At 49.8% G+C, this 12,171-nt stretch overlaps 1 protein-coding gene across 3 annotated transcripts in view; it reads left to right on the forward strand.

Moving 5' to 3' along the window:
* AFAP1L2 (actin filament associated protein 1 like 2) overlaps positions 1-12,171 on the forward strand; it is a 100,680-nt gene that overhangs the window by 5,222 nt on the left and 83,287 nt on the right. For 2 of the 3 annotated variants that reach the window (XM_084762860.1, XM_084762858.1), the window contains exon 2: positions 852-905. The exons of the other annotated variant lie outside the window; for it this stretch is intronic. In XM_084762860.1, coding sequence (XP_084618986.1) covers positions 852-905 — 54 coding nt within the window. The remainder of the gene's footprint in view (positions 1-851; positions 906-12,171) is intronic. 3 annotated transcript variants of the gene reach the window in all.

The raw sequence follows: 12,171 nt of genomic DNA on the forward strand, positions 1-12,171 counted from the left end.
TCTGTGGCCACTGAGAAAGCTTTAAGGGGGAGGGTGCTGAGTGGAGCGAGGGGGGATGGGCCCGCCAGCAAAGGTCAGTTCAGGATTGTGATTCTTATAAATAAGACCGATTTCCTGTGCAGAGAAGGGGAGCTGCAGAGTTGCTGGGAAAGAGAATGCTACCAAGTATGGAAGGAATTCATTTTTGAAGGACTTGAATGTCACTATGTCTCAAAAGATTGTTAGGGCCAGTGCCAGGGTCTGAAATAGGAGACGAGTCCATTCCATTTGAGAGGCAACTGAGTCCACAGAGGGTGTGCTGCAGTCCGCACAGGGTCAGCAACAACGGGATGTGGAGAGCCGAGGTTTTTAAAAGACTTCCTCATAGAAGAGTTAGCTAGAAAAGGGTCCTGAAAATAATGTCCTAGTCATCCCAGTGTCTTTATGCCAGGAAGGGGTTAAGCTACTGTGTCACTCATGTCTAGGACTCACAAAGCTTCTCAGTCTTCTTATGAGTTTAGGCCTCATCAATACATGGCCAGGGATAGAGCCACAACTTGGTCTTATAATGATATGCAGATCTATTTTTCCCTGCTAGGCTACACTCTGTCAAGACAGGGCTTTGTCTCTGCCTTCAGAGTGAGCATGCCCAGCCCTTGGCCCATCACCAGGCACACACTAAGGACAAACAAGTGGACCCATGAGTGTCATATACAGAGCACACACTGCCTTGTGGCCTGCTTCCCAACAGCAGACCTGGTTCACAAAAGGAAAGGAAGCAAAGTCTTTGAGCCAAGTTCTGGAAGCGGGCAGGGAAGCTCCCTGGCCGCCCCCACCTGCAGCGACTTGAGCCCTTTCTCTGTCTGTTGCAGCACGGGGGTGTTGCTGTCTGGTGGTGCAGAGAAGAGTCCTGCAGGTCTCTGCTTGTGAGTATGAGCCTGCCTGTGCCCTCTGCAGCAGCTCACCTGGCCTCTAGGCTCCCAGGGATGCACACGTGGCTCAGCCCATGCCATCATGGAGAGCTGGGGTCATACCATGGAGCCAGGCTCTGGCCTGGCCACACAGGCGGGAGCTTCTAATCTGCCTTTTGCCACTAACATGCTGTGCGACCTTGGGCAAGTCGATTAACCTCTCTGGGCCTTGTTTCTGTATGAGTAAACTACTGATTACTAACCCACTCCCAGGCAGCCTGGTGGAATAAATCCAGGAACCATTGGTAAATATTTTGCAGAGGGTGAGATTGTGTTTGGTCAGGGGAACAGATGTCACCATGTCTGTGATGAGGTTCTGCCCTTGAGGTATATGTGTGCGTCCTCAGTTAACTTAGGTTCCAGCTGTGTGCATCCTTCATAAAGTTTTGGTGGTGTGTAGTGTTAGAAGCACTCAGGCAAAGTGCTTGCTTCCCAGGGCACCATCTGTGTCTTCTATGCCAGCTGGACAGACAGACAGGATTCTGTCATCTCAGCCTTGTACCCTGCTCCTGCCTGCTTGTCTCTGATGACCCCGTAAGTTTATGCAGGAGAGACCTATAAATCCCAGCAGGAGCTTTGAGCTATCCGCGGATGTTCTGTCGGTTGGTTCTCGTTTTCTCTTCACTTAATCTCCAAAGCAACTAAGCTCAAACTCTGACAAATGGAAGCTGTGGAGAATAATGCACAGACATGCAGGAAGAGCCGTCCTAGCCATGCACACCTTACTCCTGACAGAGGCAGGTCGCCTGAGGTCAGAGGTCTCTTTGGGACCTAAGTGAGGGTGAAACAACAGAAGCTCAGATTCCCTCTGTTCTTTAAGGCCTCTAAGAGGCTCCAGGGCAGTTTGTGGAGGGACCTGAGCTCGCTTGGACTGCAGAGAAGCCTTCTGCTCAGGATTAAACCAAGGAAATAAAGCCAGCTGTTAGCTAGAGCACTCAGCTGTGCCACAGAAGAATCCATGGGACGATGCGGCAGTCTACACTCAGAAGTGGCTTTCCCGAGTCAAGCAACCAGCCATTCTGGTTTGCCTGGAATTTCTTGGTCTTGCCACCTGGAATCCCGTCTCCCAGGAAACCCCTTAGCCCTGGGAAAACTGAGGTGGGGCTCACCCTTTCCTCAAACCTTGGTGGACCTCTCTGAATTGTCACAAGAAAGGTGAGCCAGTGTTTACTCTCTTCAAAAAGAAAGTGAAAGTTCTGAGACTCAAAGTAGTTGTAACTGTCCTCTGATGGTTTGCAGGATGCTAAGAGGACAGAGGTCCTGGAGCCTCCAGTGTTCAGTTTGCTCACACAGCCTCCTAGAAAAGACCAGACTACCTACGGAGAAAGTGAGTCAGTTCTGTAGGTATCAGTGCTGCTCTGGGGGGTAGGGTATCCCATAATAGGATATGATGCAATAGGCATTATGGAACACCAACCTCCTTTGTGACTGAATGGCTTTCAAGGTAACATGGCAGAGGGCTGGAGAGCTATGTGTACTATCCAGGTAAGAGGGCAGCTGTGTTTTCCTCTGTGTATAAGTTATACCTTGGTAAAACTGCCTTTTAGAAATACATTGCATGTCCTTGAGTACCCTTACTTGTGGCCCACTGTCAAGTCTTGGCAGTATATCCCTCTATGTGTTTTGTTTTGTTTTGTTTTTAAATCAGTTTGCTCCAAATCAATTTGCTGCTTTTGTAAACAAAACCACACCCCCTGCCCCTTGTAGACTGTGGCGATGGCCTGTGAGATGGAGGGCGTGATGAAGACGCTGAGTCCTTACAGGAACTCAGTCAAAACTGAGTCTTGGTTTGGTGCTGATGGTGGTGCTGGAGGGAGAGCAGAATTCTGGTTTGAAGCAAAAGACTCGGCTCTGACTACATCCTCTAAAAGACACGTGATGATGGAAGTTTTCCTTTCATTAGAAAATCAGTTCTCCTAATTGCCAAATAGTAGATGAGCCCAGGAGAACCCTGGGTGAGGAAGCCCTGGCCATCCATCCTGAATGCTCTGCTGCTAGCCACATGTTACTCCACCATGATGCCCGTGGCACTATCTCTGTCTTTGCACTGGAATGGCGTGTCCAGGCTGTACAATAATTTACTATTTGTGGATTTTCAGGCTTTGACAGTTCCACTGACAAGTATCATCAGGATTTATGTGAAGGGGGAAGAAGGCAAGGTAGAACAAAATATCAGAACTTAGTCCCAGATAAGTGGAAGATGTCTCCGGGCAGGGCAGAGCCTTGTGATGCAGGGGCTAAATTATTAGTCTTCACCATACTTATTTCGTGGATCCCTTTTCTATGCCAAGCACGTTGCATTTGCCTATTCTTGAGCGAAATTTGTTGGGGCCCGTCTTTTCATGTTCATTAAGTAATTGTATCGGATAGCCATGGAACGTCTGTCCAGGGAACCATGTGGTCAACATGATGTTCAACTGTGAATTGCACTGGAGGATGTCACACAGATACCTCTTCTTAAACACTGATGTGTTCAAACCACAGTCACCCCCAAAGGCAGTTCTGGCCCAACTCCTGGACATTCTGGGAGAGTCCTTCTCTCTTGAGTTTGTTAGCAGGGCAGGGTGTTGTAGTGACTGAGAAATGTTTTTGTACCTATTCCTGGTGAGTGAGACTTCCCAGGAAATAGGATCAGGTCTGGCTGTCGCTGGCTCCTCTGAGAAAGACCAAGTGAGGGAAACCTCTGGGGTCTGCGTCTGGCTTAAGTACAACACCTGGAGGGCTGGCGTATATAAAGGGAGGTCTAGGAGGATGTGGGTAAGCGGACCCCAGGTACTGCCTCACCTGTGTGCAGATTAGGGCCCCATCTTCAGGGCCAACCCTTCACGCTGACATCCTTTGCGTTTGGGGGAACTGTTAGACTAGTGAATTGGACTCTTGCCATTCCCTCCCATCTTCTACCCTCTTTTTGTGCCCCCCTCCACTTCTTATACAGCAGAATTTATTCATGTTAACTGTATTCAAGTTCCAGATGGGGGCAGAAAAAAGGATTGTGTTGAATGGGCTTATTGTTCGAAGGTTCCACTGGCCCCTTCATTTAATACCCACTGTCCTAGGACATACTGAGCTGATTTACTGAATTTCAAATGTGCTCTTTTGGAAGGGTGCTTGGCATCCCTGGGTGCAGGGCCAGGAGCTGTCAGGTGGCAGGCCTGCCTGGGGCATCACAGCCTCAACTTTATAGTCTTGGCTCTCCTGTGGCAAGTGCTCCCAGTCAGAATCTCAGACTCCTTATGCACCAGAGATGGTCACTACCCTGTGGTCCTTTGCATTGTGAAGACTTTTGTGGCACTCCCAACTGCTGTGCTTTTGAAAAAATAGAGACAACATATATTATAGGGCGGGCTACAGCTAGGGACAGTGACGTAGCTTGGAGGGCTGACTGCAAATCGAGACAACCTAGTTTGTAGGGCAATCTGCAGATAGAGACAGTGTAGCTTGGAGGGCTGGCTGGCTGCTTGGCTGTTGTGCTGGTTGGTTTTTATTGTCAACATGGCAGAACCTAGAGTGACAGGGAAGAGGGAACCTCAGTGGAGGAGTTGTGTAGATCGGATTGGCCTGCGGCCGTCTCTGGGTCTTCTTGGCAAGTGGCGTGCAGGGGCCCAGGCAGTGGTGGGTGGCAGCATCCCTGGGCTGGTTAACTTGAGTTGTGTAAGAAATACAGCTGAGGACCGGCAGGTGAGGAAGACAGTAAATAGTCTCCTCCGTGGTTCCTGCTTCTAATTTCCAAAAACAGAAGGTAGAGAGCAATTGAGGAAGGTTTCCCAGCAGCCTTTGGCCTACACACGCGCACACACATACACACGGACACACAGAACACACACACACACACACACACACACACATATATGGAGAGAGAGAGAGAGAGAGAGAGAGAGAGAGAGAGAGAGAGAGAGATGAAGACCAGAGAGGCATGGAGACACAGAGACACACAGAGAAACATGGGGGATGGGGCACATACATGCCATGACACATGTGTTGAGGTAGAGGACAACTGTGGTGATTTGGGTCTCTCCTTCCTCCTCCGAGTATGTTCTGGGGTTGTCAGGCTTGCCTGGTGGGCACCTTTGCCTGCCCCACCCACCCACTTTCCTTTATGTCCGCTTCATTCAGAGATGGAACTTGAGATCAGAAAGGGCATTTCCCCATGAGCAGCTGAGGCCAAAATGACCCTGAGAAGAGATGCTTCTCTACCCTCCATCCCCAAGTCTCTGGTAGCTATATATCTCCTTTGGGGCAGCCATAGCTGGAATTCCAGTTTCCTACATAGGAAACTGGTAGAGGGACCAGGGCTTAATCTTGGCATTTCCCTCTTAGAACACTGCCAACCTCTACACTCTGGGACTATTCTCACTAACCTAAAACCCCATCTAGTTTACCACAGTTAGTGTCTCATGACTAGAAGAGTCCATGTCTGTCCCTGTCCCTGCCCCTGTCCCTCCATGCCCTCCCCCCCAGCCTGTCCCCCCCCCTTTAGTAGCAATATGACCATAGGACAGGGTAGGATTGCAGCTTCCGCCTGTGCACAGTTCCCCACCCTCCCACCCAAGTGAGTGTCAGAGGAGGGGAGGGGCTCGGGGGAGGGGGGAGGGGCGCATGGGTGGGAGAGCATGAGAGTGCTGCGTTGTTTGGACAAGGCTCAACACAGACTAAAATAATTTTTCCCATTGACCTCCTGACTTCCCAGTGGGCAAGCGCCCATCTCTATCACATGATGCTGTTTTGCCGTGTGTAACTGTAAACACTTCCGACCGGGATCAGATCTCTGAGAGTTATGAGATCCAGGTGTCTCCTGGCTGCTGCCTTGCTGCTCTCCTGGAGAGAGAGGTGGCCAAGCTGCTCTCGGAGAGAGAATCTGAGCTCCTGCCTTGCCGTGGAGTCCTCCAGAGGCACCTCCTTTCCCTGTGGCACCCATCCTTATTTGCTGGTTTACACACGAAAGGGGTCTAATACTCAAGTTTTTCCTCGGATGTCAGGCTGTGGGATGCCTGTCCTTCAAGAGTGTAGGGAGGCAGGAGGACACAGCAGAAGCTCGCTCACCATCTCTGCTGCAGCCCATGGGGCCAGCTAACCAGAGCAAGGGCCAGGACCGCTCGCCCTGATGTGGGCTCTGGTATCATGGAAGTGTGGGCCCTTTTTTCTACATAGGAAATCCCAAGGTTGTCTGTGGCCTTGAGAAAGCTGATGGCTTGCTTCCATGTCCTTAGCAGCAGGGGCTGGGAATCATCTCAGAGTGAAATGATACAGGGATTATGTTGGAAATAGACTGATGGGTAGGATGAGGGATGTAGGGTCTGTCTTGGGGAGGTCTAGATGCCTCCTTCTCTCTTTGTAGACCTAAGTATTTACAGACATCAGGGGTGTGTGTGTGTTGGAGGAGAAGGAGGAGAGATGTCCGTGGCCGCCCATTTTCTTGAACCATCTATCTCATACGCTGAGAGAAGAAGCTTGTTGACCAGGAGAGACGGTTTTCCTGGGGAGTGGAAAGGTGAGAGGTCTTGAGGGAGAGAAAGGGAGAATGCTGGGAGGCCTAGCTCTGAAGGGCAGGAAGGAATCAGGCTCCCACATCCTCTTGTACATCTTCATGCTTGGCTGGTCAGTGTTGACAAATATCTCTTCCCTGGTTGGAAAAGAGCAAAAGCAGTCCTATAGCTTAGAGAAGAATATTCTCCAGACCTGGCTTTTTTTAAATTGTCATTATAGAGTGTGAAAATGATTAAGATTGAGAAGGGGCAGCTGGCTAGCAGGGGTCCTACTGAGGTCTTGGGTAAGAATCCATTGTGTCACTAATGACTTTATTCTGTACAGTTCCAATACAAGCACTCTTGGCTACTGGGGGATTTTGTGGCCGACACCCAAAGCACAAAGGAAAGGCTAGGTTTCTTTCAGGGTAGCCTAGACTATTCGGTGAACATATCTTACCACATGGATGCTCTTCACTTTGATCCACAGGAACCCTTGTCTTTCCTGTATTTTCTGTCTATGAGTTTCTCAGAGACACGAACACATTGTTATCATAACTAAGACAAACCCAGATTTCTTCAGGCACCTGACCAGGCCTCCTCCTCCTGGGATTTAGAAGGTGCCTGCAGTAATTTTCCAAGGAGGTGGTGGGCCCTGTGCTGAAGATATACTTGGCCTCTGATACATGGCCCGCTTCCTGGATGCTCAGCTTTTGCAGTCATTGCTGACCCCACTCCCTGCTGTAGGTATGCTAGACTCCTCGTAGTCATCTATGGTGGCTTTTGCAAGTGCTTGACTCTTGGGCTGCAGTGCCCTCCCCTCAGGACGACCTGGCAAGCTGATTTGTCAAAGTTTACTCCGTCTGGATGTCTTGACCGTCAATCCTGCCAACACGTATATAAGCACACACACACACGCTCACACGCACACACACACACACACACACACACACACACACACACACACACACACACACCTCTTAGCGCTCAATGTACCTTGCACAGTTCTCAATGACCATAGTAACGCTATAATGAATGAACAATTTATATATAACCCCTTTGGTTAAAGGTGTCATTCTTCGTGTCCATAGCACCTAAGTCTGTGTGATGTATTTGCATGATTACAAAATAGAGATTAGGTGATTGAGAAGCTTTTTTTTTCCCCCTGTGCATCCTTCAAGTTGAATTTCATCAAAGTTAAAGTCTCCATTCACCTGTGGATACACTGAGACAGTTAATAGTCAGTTGGCAGGAAGTTATAACACCCAAAACAGCAGTTCTCAACCTGTGGGGCGTGACCCCTTTGGGAGGTTGAGTAACCCTTTCCTAGGGGTCACATTCAGATATCCTTCATATCAGATATTTATGATTCATAAAAGTAGCAAAAGTGCTATTATGAAGTAGCAACAAACATAATTTTATGGTTGGGGTCACCACAGTGTGAAGGACTGTATTAAAGGGTCACAGCATTAGGAAGGTTGAGAACCATTGCTCTAAAACCTTCAAGGGATTGGCACTTTGAATAATAAGCAGACTTCTCCAGAAAACAAAACAAAACAAACAAAACAAAACAACCAAAGACAAAGCACATGAATAGGAATTTACATGGTAAAGTGGCCACCAGGAACTTACAGCACCCTGCCTCCTGTAGCCACTGCTGACAACCCAGCTGAAACCCTGCAGTCCAGGAGGTTAGCAGGAGTCAAGGGCTGCACAATGCCAAAAACTCACAGGGACTGTCATCTCTGAGCCTCAGGACCTGACTGGAGGAGTGCCAGTCATGTAGCAAGACCAGGAGAGCACCAGGCATGTCTAATATACATTTACTGTATGACCTAGAAATTACCAGATCTCCTGGGGCAGAGGTGAGGGTGTTCTGGGCAGCGTTATTTGCTGTGGTCATGAGTGGGAAACAGTGTCCCTGTGACTAGGGGGAGGAAAGGGCAAACCGGTGGGTGCACGGGAGGGAGAGTTCTATAGTAGCAAAATCAATGGGCCAGGTGTCCGTCCAGCATCCTGGATGGCTCTTTAAGACTGAGTGCTGACTGAGGGCACAGACCTCTGACAATAGCATTTCTACTATCGCAAATCCACGAAGCAGTCCTCGGTAAGCAGAACACATATCAAAAGTGCCTGTTTGAAAGGCCGTGGGGTCTGGGAAGAAGAGAAATTATATATTGTGTTCTACCCATGCTACCAGAAGCCGACATGTAATTCTAACTCAAAGGAGCATTAGGTGGAGGAGGGCAACATAAGACACCAAAGTAGTGCGCAGTGAGAGAAGACAGGACGGGGCTGCCCCATGAATTGCTGCCCTATCCAAGGCCCGTTTCCCAGGAGGCCGTGACGAGACCATTCTTACAGGAGACCCTAAAGTTCCCATATAGTTGTCAGAGCTGTAGTGGGGGTCGGGGTGTCACCATTCCACATCATCAAACAGGGGAGGAGTTGAGGGGAGCAGTCCTGACCTCTGCCTCTTATGCCTGGCATGGTCAGGCGGCTTTTGATAGCTGAGCATCTTTCGGTTGCCACCAGCCACTTTTGTCTTAGTCATCTTTGCTTTGCATTACTAAGTACAGGTCATGGTGCACAGCCAGCATCCAAATGTTTGCCCCGTTGAATAGAAGTGGATTTGGGTATTTCCAGGACCTGCCATAAGACCACTTAGATTAGTGCAGTCCAGGGTCTCTTTCTGCTGCCTTCCACCTGACATATGTGAAGTACTCATTTAATTACTTCTGTTCTGAGTCTGTCTGCCTTGGACAGTTTTGACCACTGATCTTTTTATGTTCCACAACCTCTATTCCCACTTGAATTCAAAGCTGTCTTCCTGTCTTTAACTTCTTTTAAGATTCAAAGATGTATGTGCAAAGAGCCTTTTGGGTCAGGGTATGTGGTGCCCTCTTTACTGCACCCAGTGCTGTGCTCTCTCTGGGCTCAGGAGGAACAGCCTGGGCCTGCAAGGGATGTTGAGTGTGGGCTGGTGAGTGGGCAACAAAACTGACCTTCATTTCAAGCCAAGGACTAGGCCCCAGTGTTCTCAGGAAACAGGAGCTACACTGAGGCCACCTTTGGTGGTCTGTTTTCCCACTCTTCGTTCTCTGAGCTAGGGATGGGTTGTAGACAGCAGTTGCTGCTGTGTGGGCTTCTTTCTCTCCTCCACCCTTGTCTACCCCTTTACTTCCTCCTTTTCAGCCCCCTAACACTAGATAGGAGAGAAAGATGGATAGAGGAGAAAATTGTTGGGCTACTTCCTGCTGATCGAAGAGTCGAGTTTCATGGGGCGAGTTTGATCTTTGCTGTCAGGACGTCTATTTCTTCTTCTTGTTTCTTCACATATGACTACTTGACAGACTGGAACCAACAGTGGCCAACATCATCCAGCCACCAACCAGCCACACCTATCAGGGCTCTGGCATTTATAGAGCCCCTCAAAACTACCCAGAATTCCAAGCATCGCACACTTGTAGACACTGTCTGCAAAACCGCAGCCCTGCCAGAGCACGAGACAAATCATAGTCAGCTGCTGGGAGGCAGCCCCATATCCCTGCACCTGGGGTGAAATTGAAAACATATTCTTATAATATTGCTGTTCTTTTTTTTTTTTAAATGAAACCAACATTGCACAGTTCTCACTACAGCAGGTTGTGTGCCACTAACCCTTCCAGCTACCCTGCCTTTGACTTGGTGTTGGGTGACCGTGCTGACCTGGCTGCCATACTCACAGCTCCATTTCCTTCAAGCGATGGCGACAGTGATGATCTTCTGCCTATTTTTCCTGAAGATCTTCAACCTTATTTTTTCCAAGCTCAGACGTCCACCCCTCGAGGCCATGTCAGCCCTTTCTGAGTCAAAGGCTTTGTGATGTCATCAGGGCCTTACCAGCAGCCTTACATAGCTCCTTTCATCCAAGTGTTTCCAAGTGTTCACAAAGTGAGACGTCGCTTTTGATCGACCCTCTCTCTACTGCCTCCTCCAAATGGCGAGGCCCCCACTAGGCATACTCTTTCTTGGGTGGAAACACCCCACCCAGGAAAGCTAAGTATCCCAAAAGAATACCCTCTTTCATGCTTTCCAAAGAAGTCAGGGTGCTGCAAACTCGCTGCAGCCAACCTCGTTTTATCAAGGGAGGTTGGGATTACGTGAGAGCCTGGAAGAAGTGCTGTGGTCCCCACATCATTGGCTGCAGGGCCTGGACTATTCCCTAGGACCCCCAGAGCTGGCTCACATTGTCCCCCCCCCAAGGGGAAGAGTCGCTTCACCCCGAGGCCGCCCAGCCTCTTCCAGTTGTTGCTCCCTAAGAAGCCTCAGGCGATTCTGTTTCTGCTCACTGTCCGAGGTCTGTGTTTTCCTGTGGGGAATATAAAAATGTTCAAAACCGTGGGGTCTGTGCCTTCATTTAGACATGGTTCCTGTGAGCGCTGGGTGCTTGCAGTGTGCCCTGTGAGCGCTGGGCGCTTGCAGTGTAGGAGAGCCACACTTTTGGGCCTAAGTTCCTTTTTCGGGAAGAGGCTGTAGCAGTGGAGTGAGATTTGGTTGGTGAGAGAGTCTGGTTGTACGTTCAGCTCATGGCTAGAGCCCTGAATGCTAATGGTTGACGGGCGGCAGTTGAAGAAGACGAGGATTGTGTCTGCTTTGGACTGCTGCGCTTATCTCTGGCGCCCACAGTCTCTGCTCTCAGAGCTGCCACCCTTGAGCTGGGGCTTGGGAAGGGACGTTCATTGTGGAGAGTCCATTTTGATCCTGTCAGTATGAAGCTTGTGTACCCTGTTGGCCTCTGATTGCCGCAGCCTCAGTGTTTCTCATCCTTAGCGAGCACTGCTCAACACCTGGTGAAAGAAACCTACTTATAAAAGTGTTTTAAAGGTGAGAAAACACTGAGCATAAATATAAAGGGGGCTGTTGTAGCGTTGTAAGGCAGAGTGTAGTTCCTGGCCAACTAAGCCAAGGCCAGTTTGCTCCCGACACACCCTTGGTGCCAGAGTAGCTGTGGGTGGTAAACTCACCCATCACCCAGGGGAGGGTGGACTCTCTCTTGAGACTGGCTGATGATAGCATAGTTGGAAGGAAAGATGCAGGGCGAGAGTCAGGTAAATAGCATCTCCTCCCTGCTAAACCACACACCGTCCATGCCAGCATGCCTGTGTGAAGCCTGGGTGCCTCCACTTGCCAAAGCAAGGAGAAGGGACAAGTCCACAAGACCAGTGCCCATGGAGTGAGCACTCTAGCTGGAATTTCATAAGGCGTTTTGCTTGGGGACACTCTGTATTAGGTGGGCTGTGCTGGCCATTCCCCAGCTCCCGCTTCCTTGGTGTGGCCTCGGGTTGCTGCTGGGCCTGGAGAACCATTGTGCCTCCTGGCTGCAGCTGCAGGGGCAGGCTCAGTACTAGCTACTCCTACACAGGGCTGTCGTCCTGAGGACACACTCACCTAGCTGCTCCCCACTCTGCAACAGTGTCTTTGCCACGGGGAGAATGCCCAGCTATTAGCCTTGACTCCCCGACTTCCTGCTCAGCAGTGCTGCAAGCCTTCTGGTATGGAGCGAAGATCAAGATCTTGAGAAATGATTTAAAAGTAGTAGTGTGCCTTATTTCAATTTGCATTCCTTCACGAACATCCCAGGGAGCCATGTTGGAAGTCCTGTGAATGCAGCTGTCCTACAGGCCTTGCATAGGAAGCCCTGGCCACCTGACACCGTGTCAGCCTTTCTGTACACCCCTGACAGTGGCCGTGCTCTCTGACTCACCATTGGCACCTTC

This window comes from Acomys minous, assembly GCF_964271855.1.
Source record: "Acomys minous genome assembly, chromosome: 2".
Taxonomy (NCBI): domain Eukaryota; kingdom Metazoa; phylum Chordata; class Mammalia; order Rodentia; family Muridae; genus Acomys; species Acomys minous.